This window comes from Uloborus diversus, chromosome 9, assembly GCF_026930045.1.
Source record: "Uloborus diversus isolate 005 chromosome 9, Udiv.v.3.1, whole genome shotgun sequence".
Taxonomy (NCBI): domain Eukaryota; kingdom Metazoa; phylum Arthropoda; class Arachnida; order Araneae; family Uloboridae; genus Uloborus; species Uloborus diversus.
Genome location: NC_072739.1, coordinates 79248723 through 79261446, shown reverse-complemented (window position 1 = coordinate 79261446; position 12724 = coordinate 79248723). Strand labels below are relative to the sequence as shown.

Below are 12724 nucleotides of genomic sequence, written 5' to 3'. Positions count from 1 at the left end.
AAAGAAGGACGTTGCTATAAGTGTTTTTTAAAATCTCATTTGTCATCAAATTGCAAATCAAAGCTTATTCCTTGTTCAAAATGTGAAAGTCGTGATCATAATTATTTATTTTGCTTTAAAGAAATTAAAGAACAAAATCTTGAGAAAGATAAAATTGGTGCAATTGTGTCTATGATGTCGGAGCAAAGAGTTAAACAGAATAAATCTACGCTTTTACAAACTCTTTGTGTTTCTGTCTCTACTGGAAATAGATGCATTCTAGCGAGGGTTCTTTGCGATAGCGGGTCTGAAAGGTGTTTCGTGAAAAGTTCCTTAGTGAAAGAACTTAAATTGAAATCTATTAGGAAAGAAAACTTGTTGATTTACCCTTTTGGGCAAAGACAACCTTATGAATCTTGTTATGATGTGGTTGTTCTTGAACTTAATAGTATTGTACAACCATGCAATTCTATTAAAATAGAAGCTCTTGTAGTACCTGAAATTACCGGGGCAAAAGTAAAACCTGTAGCATTTGAAATTATAGAAACCATGAGAAAAAGCGGATATACGCCATCAGATGTAGGTCTTGAATCTGAAATAAATGTATTATTAGGCTCTGATTTCTTATGGAAAATTCAAAAGGGAATTGTCGAAAATTTCACAAAAGAATTGTATGTAGTGGAAACTATATTTGGTCATACAGTGCAGGGAAGAACTGATTCAAATAAGAGGGACGTGAATTGTTTAAGGGTTTCAGTTGGAAATATAAACACCCAGCTAAAATCATTTTGGGATTTGGAATCTCTTGGTATTATTGAAAAAAATGAAGGTAACACTGCTAATCTTGATGCAGTAAAAGAATTTCAAGCAAATTTGAAATTTGTAAACGGTCGTTATGAAGCACGTTTATTATGGAAGGATTATCGTGAGTTACTTGGAAATAATTTGGAAGTTGCCAAAGTAAGGTTTTCTAATTTAGAAAACAAACTCTTGAAAAACAATTCATTGTTTGAGGATTATAACTCTTATTTTACGGGATCAATTTGATCAAGGTATAATACAACTTTGTCCTGAGGAATTTGTTAATAATGACTGTTATTACATGCCGCATAGACCTGTAATTCGTGAAGATAAAACTACTACAAAAACGCGTATTGTTTTTGATGCGTCATCCAAACAAGCTGGATATTTATCTCTAAATGAATGTCTAAGTCCCGGTTCAAATTTAAACCCAACTGTATTAGACATAATTTTAAAGTTTCGTGAGCATAAAATTGCCTTTTCTGCCGATATTGAAAAGGCTTTTCTTCAAATTTCTATCTCTGAAGAAGATCGCAACTATTTAAGATTTCTATACTATAATAATTTTGATATTCATGAAAATATAGTTCCTTACAATATGGCGAGATGTCCTTTCGGCGTAACTTGCAGTCCTTTTATTCTCTCTTGTACGGTGAAATATCATATAAATAAATACAAAATATCTCATGAGAAAACAGTTGACATGTTAAACTCGTCACTATTTGTAGATGATTTATTTTTTGGGGCAAATACTACTGAAGAAGCTTTTAAGTTGTCGGTAGAAGCTGTTGAAATCATGAACAAAGGGGGAATGAACTTAAGAAAATTTGAAACTAATTCAGAAGAACTTAGAGCTAAGTGGAATGAGCAAGACTGTATTGATAACTTTAATTCTGATAATACTTCACTGAAAGTACTAGGGTTGATCTGGAATAGCGATAATGACACTTTTAGATTAGATTTTCGTAATTTGTTATCAAAAGTAAATGATAACTGTACTAAACGAAATGTCCTTAGAATTGTAGCTATGATTTTTGATCCAGTTGGATTCATAGCACCTTTTGTCATTCGTATAAAATGTTTCTTACAACAATTATGGATAGCGGGACTGGATTGGGATGAAAACTTTTCTGGCGAGCTTCAAACTAACTGGAAAATTTGGCTTTCAGAAATTGAAGACCTAACTCAATTGACAATTTCGAGGCATTACTTTAATTCTTTAGTAATCACGGGAGAAACTGTTATTCAATTGCATGTGTTTAGTGATGCAAATCCAAAGGCGTATGGTGCAGTAGCATATTTGCGGTATCAAACATCGCATGATAGTTTCAAAACCAATTTTGTCCTGGCTAAATCGAGGGTTGCACCTCTAAAGAAAATTTCGCTACCACGACTTGAACTAATGGGGGCACTCATTGGTGCAAGAATTGCAGATTATATTAAAAAATTTTTATTAGTGTCGAATATTTTTTATTGGACTGATTCAGAAATTGTTCTTCATTGGATAAAGGGCTCAAAAGAAAAATGGAAACAATTTGTATCTAACCGTATTGCGGAAATACATGGTCTATCAGATCCTAATTCCAGGGCTCCCAACACATTTTAGCTTCATAAAAGGGTAAAAGAGGACCATTTTCAATCAAAAAGGGGACTAAAGAGGACCAGTTAGGATCAAAAAGAGGACCTTGGGAGGACCACTCATAGTTAAAACCATGAAGCACCAAAAGGCAAATTAGTTGCCAGCTGCTAAATTTGTGAAGATAATTCGTTAATTAACTATAATCACGAGAGATACAATTCTTTTATCACCAGTGAAACTAATTTTTTTTATCCATTGATAAAAGTGCATAACATTGGGGGGGGGGGGGCACTTAGTTTAGTACTTAAGGCAGCCTCTTTAGAACTAAATAGGCATAATGATACATTTTGACGTCTCACTGAAGGATAGGTGAAGTTGCACTTCATCTTTATTTAGTTTAAAATTATTTTTATGTTTTTCTGTCTTTTAAGGCTTTTTAATATAGCGTTATCATACACCAAACAAAAAAAAAAAAAACTTTATTCTCTTGTTGTTTTTCCCCCAGTCTCTAATTTTGTTCCCATCTTCATCAGTTTCACCTAACTATTTGCTGAGAAATTTGCACTTCCTCATGACTCACACTGAAACCTAAAAAATATTGTTTTGATTTTCAACAAAGCTACAACTGAGTTTATACTAAAATTATTTAATATTTGAATTTTAAATTTAATCTCTTTATCACACGGTTCATACCCTTTAGGGAGAAAAAAAATTTAAGCACTTTTCAAGTGTAAAAAAATGTTTTTCAAGGTACTACCCTAAATTCGCACTATAAATATTACATGCAGATTTCATTTAATGCTAACATATAAATAAAAGAGACACTTTAATAAAAGATTTACTGTATTGAAAGTTTTCCTAAAAATGTCTGAAATGCTTAATCACAAAGAGAAGCAGATCAACTTAGATTTAAAAAAAAACTCAGGTTGCAAAACTAGAAATTTGAATTAAAAAAAAAAATATTAATTTTTTAGTTATTTAAATAAAAATTAAAACGAGTTAATCTAATGCAGCATGTCAAAACAACTTCAAATTGCCAAAAATATAAAAATATTTATTAGATGCAAAACGATTGATAAGCAAATTTTTACGAACCAAGTTCAATTTTTGCATACTTTCCATAAAATATTTTTATTTATTTTCTACTAAATTCAACACAAAACATGCTAATCTTAGATAGCATTTGGGAAAATAACATTCGATTGGGCAAAATATTTTAATATTTTTATGATGCAAAAAGATTGAAATTTCAAACACTAAAACCCATTTTCCGCGAAGTCCAAGTAAGTTCAATGTTGACACGATTTCCAAAATAATTACTTCGTTAATTATTGAAATTAAGTGAAAAATAAGTTAATCTAAAGTAGTATATGTCAAAATAACTTCCCATTGTCATAAACATCAAAATATTTACAAGATGCATGCAAAAGGATTGAAATTTCAAACGCGAGAAGCAGTTTTCCACGAAGTCCGAGTAAGTTCAATGTTGTCATGGTTTCCAAACTAATTCCTTCGTTAATTATTGAAATTAAACGAAAAATAAGCTAATCTAAAGTAGTATATGTCAAAATAACTGCCTGCTGTCAAAAACATCAAAATATTTACAAGATGCAAAAGGATTGAAATTTCAAACGCGAGGAGCAGTTTTCTGCGAAGTCAAATTAAGTTTAATGTTGTCATGGTTTCCAAACTAATTTCTTCGTTAATTGTTGAAATAAAACGAAAAATAAACTAATCTAAAGTAGTATATGTCAAAATAACTTCCTACTGTTAAAAAAATCAAAATATTTATAAGATGCAAAAGGATTGAAATTTCAAACGCGAGAAGCAGTTTTCCGCAAAGTTTGAGTAAGTTCAATGTTGTCATGGTTTCCAAACTAATTCCTTCGTTAATTATTGAAATTAAACGAAAAATAAGCTAATCTAAGGTAGCACATGTCAAAATAACTTCCGATTGTAAAAAACATCAAAATATTTACAAGATGCAAAAGGATTGAAACCTCAAACACGAAAGCAATTTTTCGCGATACTGCATATCGAACCTATATTCAGAAAATTGCACTGATGAAATATTTTTAAAAGAATTACAAGCAATCTAAAGTATGCTATAGATTGCTTGTAATGATTTTCGAAAGAATCAAGCAATAAAGAAACTTTTCATACTTTTTCAAGGCTTTCAAGCACTTGGGAAAAAAACTTTATATTTTTCAGGAACTTTACAAGGTTTTCAAGGGCGTAAAATTTACGAACATATGCGCCTGTAAAAAAAATGGCGCATGCGCCACGAGATTACTTCCGAATTTATTTGCAAAAGAGGTGGTTCATAGCAGCGTTACTATTACAGTCAACGCACGACGCAACAGTCTCAAGAGCTTGGGATCCAATGAAAACTTTGAGATGAATATTCGAGTTATCGAGATCCGAGATCGGAAAGTTCATTCGTTATTGCAAACGTGAGGATGCAATTCCGAGAAATATCGGTAGCACCCTGCTCCGCGATTCGACGTCATAACTCTTCCCCCAAACCTCTTTTTTATGGATTTCCATGCTGCAGCGGTTGAAGGAGTAATGACGTCAATCTGAAGCGAAATAATACGGGAAAGTCAGGATAAGGCGCCGCGGCCGCGTGTTTGGGTGTACAGTTATCTTTGAACACAATGGAAACTTTTAAAATCCGATTTTTAAGTAAAAACAATTTAAAAGCGGACTAATCGGACCAAAATGTTAAAAAGCGGTCTAAAGCGGACTTAACCTTAAAAAACGGACTTTGGCGGGAAAAGCGGACCATTTGGGAGCCCTGTAATTCATGGGGACATTGCGAATCCAAAATTAACCCCTCCGATCTAATTACAAGAGGTTGCTCAGCAAAAACCTTAATAAGTTCTAAACTATGGTGGAACGGACCAGAACTCCTATCCCTACCTGAAGAGCAGTGGAAAAGTGCTAAAAAACGCGCAAAACAAATTGACGTTTCTGACGAACTTTCTCGAAAATCAACATACATTTTGTCTTGCGTACTAAAGGAAAATGATGTTCCAATTATCAACATAGCTAAATACAGTTCTTTAACAAAACTTTATCGTGTAACTGCATGGATCTTCAGATTCATTTATAACAGTAGAGTAAAATTTGAGGAAAGAAATCGCGAAGAACTTTCAGCTGATGAAATAAAACGCGCAGAAATTTTCTGGGTGAAAACAGTTCAAAGTGAAAGTTTTCATGATGTTATAAAGTGCTTGAAAGCGAAAAAGAAGATTCCCAAGGAATCTAACATTTTTCAGCTAAATCCTGTATTGTCAGAAGAAGGTGTACTTTTAGTACGGGGAAGATTGCAAAAATCTAATTTAACTTTTCATGGGAGACATCCTATTATAATTCCTGATAAGCATTATTTCACAAACTTGGTCATAAAAGACTCTCACGAACGTGTTTTGCATGCAGGAGTGGCCGACACTTTAGTACAAACTCGGGAAAAGTTTTGGATTCTAAGGGGAAGACAATGTGTAAAATCAGTTCTTAATAATTGTTATATTTGCAAGAAATTTAATGTTCGTCCTGCGCAACAAGTAATTGCACCTCTTCCCGGCGACCGAATCAACGAATCGCCTCCCTTTTCGGTCACAGGACTTGATTTCGCTGGACCCCTTTACGTTAAAGGCAGTGAAAATAGGCATTATATTTTATTATTTACCTGCTCAATTACTAGAGCAATTCATTTGGAGCTTGTCAAGGATATGACAACTGCTGAATTTTTATTGGCTTTTCGCAGGTTTATTTCTCGAAGAGGTTTGTGTGCTATAATATATTCCGATAATGCAAAAAGTTTCAAAAGAGCTGAAATTGAGTTGAAGGAAATGTGGAAGGCAATCCATCATCCAGAAGTTAAAAAATTTTACTCCACTCTTGGAATTACTTGGAAATATATCGCTGAACGTGCAGCATGGTGGGGTGGGTTTTACGAAAGAATGGTTCGCTCGGTTAAAACCAGCCTACGTAAAAGCATTGGAAGATCATCTTTAACTCTGAGTGAGTTAGAAACTCTTCTTGTAGAAGTTGAGGCCATGATCAATTCTCGACCTTTAACCTATGTTTATTCAGAGTTTGAAGAACCATCGCCCCTTACGCCTGCCCACTTTTTGATTGGAAAACGAGCCATGTGTTTACCTGTAATTAAAATTAATGATTTAAATTTGCCTGGAACTAAGGAAATTTTACTCAAACGTTTACGCTTGCGCGAAACAATATTGAACCACTTCTGGAAACGTTGGATAAACGAATACCTTCTGAATTTAAGGTCAGCACATCACACAAACCAAATCAGAAGTCATGATATCAAGGTAAACGATGTGGTGCTAATTCATGATGAGTATCTGCCAAGAACTTTTTGGAAAATGGGAAAAGTTCTTGAAACATTTCTAGGAAGAGATGAGAAAATTCGATCCTGCAAAATACAAACTGGAAATGCCACATTAAGAAGACCTGTTCAACTTCTCTATAATCTTGAGATAAGAGACTTGAAGAATTAGTGAACTTTTTGTGGACTAAAAAAAAAACTCTTGGTTTAATGTTTAAAGTTATACATGACTAATATGTGATATTTTTCTATTTTCAGAGGAAGTTCCTGTTTACTTAGGACAATTTGGAAGTCTTGATTTAAATTATCTTGTTGAAGATATTACAAGAAATTTAATTTAATGTTCTACTTGATTTTGTTAAATATATTTTTTGATGAACAACTGTTCATCTGGGGGGAGTTAAATATTTTATTTGCATTTATAATTTGCATGTATTTTTTCTCGTTTCAGTTAAACTTGAAGTTGAAGTATTTTAATGTAAATTCATCACGTGATCTAATGACGTGGTATGCGTCCTTTAAAATAGGCTGAATGCCGGTTTAGTTTTCTTCTTGACTCTTGAATTAATCGATGCTGTATCTTGATGGCAGTCACCCTTAACGTGACTGAATTACCTCTATAAAGATGTTAAATACTATATACGTGTACATATGTAAATAAACGTTTTTATGTTTAAAATAATGAGTCATGAATATATTGCTAGCATTTAACTTAACTTGAATACAGAGGAAAATATCTTGACTAATGAGACCAAACTTGGCGTACTTGGAAATTTCAACTTGATACATTATATTTATTAACATTAAAATACTGACAAAAAGGAATTCTGTGTCATATATGCAATAATTTAATTAAAAAGTTACCTAAAATAACCAGGGTAGCTTCAACTTTAAGCTTGGTACTACTTCAATATATTATAAAATTAAATAAAGGAATATCAATATAATTTTATTTCTATTAAAATTAAAACAAATGCATTTGGTACCAAAATTTTGGAAAAATAGCTGCACCTGTAGGTTATTGTAAATATTGAACTTTATGTTGAATGAATTATGAAGAACTATTCACAAATTGAAAGAGATAAAAAAATAAACAGCAAGATTCTTCAGTAAAATACTTAAAGGCTAAGAAAATTTTCCTTAAAATAATTTTTAAAAAAAAGGTGTTTTGAGTTTCTTTCACCCAAGAGCAACTAATCCAACACCAATGTTTTCAGAATTTATTAACCATTTGAATCTGAAGTGGTACAGCATTTGTACCAGAAGCGCTTTTAGTGCAAATGCTGTACCACCTCTGTCTCAAACGCTTAAGTGTGTGTGAACAGCCAATATCCACAAAGATCAGTAGAGCTAGGTAAAAGCCAAAAGCACCACTCTTATTAAATGTAAGTGAAATTTGGAAGAGGTCCTTGGCAGCTTTATCGTATAAGAATACTAAAAAGAAAAAGACAGTTTGAGTTATATCTGGTGCAAATACAATTCTTCCTGAAATTTTTTATTTGAAAAGATCAGTCAATCTGTAATTCGGACTAAAGCTAGCTCACAATCGCTCTAGTAGATAAAGGTTTATTTCTTAATGAAATGTGTTACGTTACTTATAAGCAAAAATTCAAAAAACAAAACAAAAAAAAAATTTAATTTTAGTCTCAAATTAAAAGCCAAACTTTTCGAGTTACAGATTGTAGATCAGAGAGAGCATTGCAGTGAATCTAATGTGGGAGAAGGAAATAAAAATCCCATTGATTTTTCTATCCCATAATTTAGTACCAATAAAGAAAAATTATCTTGTACAATAATTTCATTTTGTAATTAAGGGAAAACAGAAACTTTTCACTTAGGGTTTATTTAGTAGAAATATTATAGAAACACTTTATAAATAAGTTTAAAGCAGTTTTGGATCTGAAGGATTACAGCTTAGAACAAGTGTTCATTCAAAAAGCTCAAACCTATTAAATTTCAATAGTAAATAGAAATATGATTTCATAACATCTTTTATGCAGATAAAACTGAACACATACAGAGTTCCTTCATGCATTCAACCAAAGAAAAAAAAACGAGTACTGGCTTTTAATCCTTTTTTAAAAGCAGATCCTAATCCAAACTTAGATTGTGCTCAATAATATTCAACATAAATATACAATAAAGCAATGAAATTGAAATTCAAAGAATTAAACTTAAAAAAAAATTTAATAGATAAGAAATCAGTTTTAATTTCGTAAATCTGAAGTTAATTATTATTTTGAATGAATTAACCTGATACAAAACGGATGGATTGTTTTCATAAAAAGATCTGCAAGGAAATTTTTGAGAAGCAATAAATTTGTTAGATATGTCATCTTAAAATCAGGTTAAACCGAACAAAATGATGACTTCATTTTGAAGAATTTAAAATAAGAATAACAAACTACTAGCATTCTTTAACAATCTAAAATCACCATCCATTTATAAAACTATATGACTAGAATCAAAATTAAGTCTTTTAAAAACTTTTTTTTTAATGACATGATGAAGTTGGTATAAATAGAACCACCAAAAGCAATTATTCAATAATAAATTATTACAGATGAACTTTGATTACCCAACTGACAAAGCATCACAAGCAAATTGAAATTTTGGAAAAATTAAATGTACATCAATTTTTTAGCTAAGCGGCAGTTTCACCAAACATAATTACTACAGTAGCTTTTACTCTGATTTATGGTCTTATTACACTGTGCAACCATCTGCAACTTTTTCCTACAGCTCAATGTATTTCTATGGGGAAAAATTGCTCAGTGTTGCCAACAATTGCATGAAATGGTTGCACCTAGTTGCAAGTTTTATCCAATGAGACTTCACCAGATTGCATGACGCCAATGACCTCAACTATACCTATGTATACTCAGTGACATCAACCAATACTTGTGGTAGATATGTGAGAGGGCGGAGAAAGTTGCACTGTGTAATAAGACTATTATACTGCTCACGAGAATGTTTCTACACAAATGGAAAAAAAATTTAAACTGTAATCAAATCAATTATAAAAATGTTTAGTTTGTGAGACAAGTGGAACTTTGGGAATACAAAAGCAGTGATGGAATTATACCTGGTTTCACAAAGCAGGGTTGCACCTCAATTCTGGGGGGAAGAATCCCTGTGTTTTCCCTGTATGAATATGCAGTACTACAAACAAGCGAACATTGATATTTGGAACAGAACATTAATATCCTGATACTTTCCTGCACTTCCGAATTCCCCGTTTTTTTTTGTTTTCCATTTTTGAATTCCCTGTATTTTTTCTGTCTCTTCAAGTTTCCCTGTGGTGTGGCAACCCTGCTTAGGAAGATTAATAGTTCAATAATAGTTAAAACACAGTAAATTTATTTATTTTTAAGTCGGTAATACAAACCAGTTTTTTTTTTTTTTTTTTTAATTTTTCCCACATGTAGCAGAGAGGGTAAAAAACTACTACGAAAAACAATAACAAATAACATGACGGATAGAGTTTTACAATGTCAGTTAATCAAGGTTCAACTGTATTTTTGAGTGATAAACGGTTGAAGGAACAATTCAGAAAACATATAGAATAAAAGTCTGTACTGTTAGTCGGTGCTGCAATTCGGGAGAAAAAAAAATTGGGGGAACTTACCAAAAGAAGGTTGATTTAAAACTCGTTTGCATTATTTTTTCAATTAAAAATCAGATATTTTGGTGACTGGCATTACCCCCTCCCTCCCCGCACAACTACAGCACTGCTATTACTGCCTTAGCTATATCTTTGGAACGCTACAGTCCTTGGTTTCGGCTTTTTTCAAAATGGTTTTATTGAAGCCCTGGATAGAATTTAGAAGAGCAGCTCTACCGCTTGAATTAGTACCATTACTTGATGCAGGAGGTGGAGGAGGAGGGGGCGGTGGTGACATAAGGGGTGCTTGTGGAAGAGGAGGTGGTGGTGGTGGAACAGGAGCCTGCAGATTCTGTTGGCTCATTTTATTTGATGCATCTGTGGAGTCAGAATTCAACACAATAGAAGGTGATGAGGGATTATCAGTCACTGTATCTGAAACAAATATAATAACTTTCATTTTACAATGAATCAATCGTATTTGTCATCTAAGTTAAAAGGAAAATTGACTTAGAAAGTTTTGCATCAAGTGATATATATCATATTTATTGTGACAGGGGAAAAGGAAAAAAAAAATTGATTTACATGCTTCAATCAATAATTATTACATAATTGCAAGGCTGCTGAGAGCCAAGGCCGGTCCTTAGTCAGATTGGTTGCCGGGCCCCTTTCTCCCCTTAAATCAGGGGCTGATAGTGGACTCGAGTAAAATTTTCTGAAGAGTGAAATTTTCAGAAACTATGAGGAAGCTCAACACCCCCCCCCCCTGTAAAAACTCTTCAAATTTACATACAAAAATCATTGAAAACTAATTTTTTTTTAAATAATTTTTTAGTTAGAATGTGTTGTCAGCCTAAACTTTCGGATCACAAACACCCCTGCCTTAAATCTTACAAAACTTATTGCTCCGATTTTGAAAATCTAAGTTGCAAAGAAAGAAAAAAGTAAAAACAGTAGCAATTACATTATGGATTCAAAAATTTATCCATAATTTTTAGTACATTAAAGCTTTGATGTGAGGCCTTGAATGCACGCAGCTTAGAAAAAAAAATAACTCAATCTATAAAAAGATGTGGAGCAATTCCAAAAAAAGACAGAATTATTTTTTAATAATTAGTGAACTTTTATTGAAGACAATGCTTGGCATCAAATCTTTTAACATAAATTTGAGAGAGAAACCAGACATGGCCCCAAAATCGATAAAATATGTTCTGTCTCTCTCCTTTTTTCTTTTTTTGTATTTATCTCTGCTCCTAGACATGTTTAAGAGAATTTGTATTTTTTGCCATAAGAGTATTCATCAATTGTCTTCAAAGTGTAAATGAATATTCTTTTCTTTTTAATCTAAAGTTTTAAATTTTTCAAGAGTTCAAAATACAAAAAGCATTTAAATTAGCGTTTTTTAAGCCACTCAACTAAAACTAAGATTCAGATCTAATTGCAATTTAAAATGCTTATCTGAATTTATAATATTTGTATGGGTTTAGCTGATTAAAAAATGCATTGTTTCATTCCGAAACCCCAACCCCCTCAAAAAAAAAAAAAAAAAAAAATCCCCCAAACTTTCGCCCAAAAAGATGTTTTTGGCAATGGAATTTTCTCTTGGCATTTCTACATGCTAAATATACCATTTGAAAGGTTATGATTATTTTTTGATGAATTCAGAATAAAATCTGGAGAAGATAATTACAGAATAAAATTTCTTATTTTTCACCAGCTACAGGAAACAATTATTTTTATCCATTGCCAAGCACAATGCAGTGAAGCACCGTTTATACGTTTCTATTTTACACGTTTTTATCAATTATACGTTTTCAATATGGTCCCTACAGAGTTTAAAACATATTAACGCATAGGGTCTGGTGGGGTAAAGTGGTCATAAAATCGTATGTTTTCAACTTAGGTGGAAAATAAATGCAACAAATTCTTTAAAAACTTCAACTTTTTTTGTTGTTATTTTACATTGCATTATTAAAGAACACGGTACATTAAATTTTAGGAAGAAAAATATTGATTTTATTAGTTTTATAGAACTTGCTTTTCCCTATGTTTTTATGACCACTTTACACCATGGGGTGGGGGAAAGTGGTCATAGCATGGGGTAAAGTGGTCATAGTTAAAAATAGATGCAAAACCATTATAAAGAACCCTAATACTTGTATATTTCAGTTGTTTTTATAGTTACAAGTATATTCACGAGTATATGCGTGTATACAAGAATATATACATGTCGTGTTATACAAGAGTAAACACGTTCCTATATGAGTAGATACATGTATAAATCAGATACATTCATGCACGTGCCTACTCCAGTATATACGTGTATATACGGGTATATAAGCATGTATACGTGATTACCTACAGGAGTTTATACGTGTCTAAATGAGTACGTAGGTGTCACATGTAT

General features: G+C 32.3%; 1 protein-coding gene across 1 annotated transcript in view; it reads right to left on the bottom strand.

Annotated features, from left to right (window-relative positions):
- Positions 1–8123: 8123 nt before the first annotated feature.
- LOC129229618 (PX domain-containing protein kinase-like protein) overlaps positions 8124–12724 on the bottom strand; it is a 47910-nt gene continuing 43309 nt past the window's right edge. Inside the window, exon 15 of the mRNA XM_054863964.1 lies at positions 8124–10752. Within this exon, the coding sequence (XP_054719939.1) occupies positions 10463–10752 (290 nt within the window). The 3' untranslated portion in view covers positions 8124–10462. The remainder of the gene's footprint in view (positions 10753–12724) is intronic.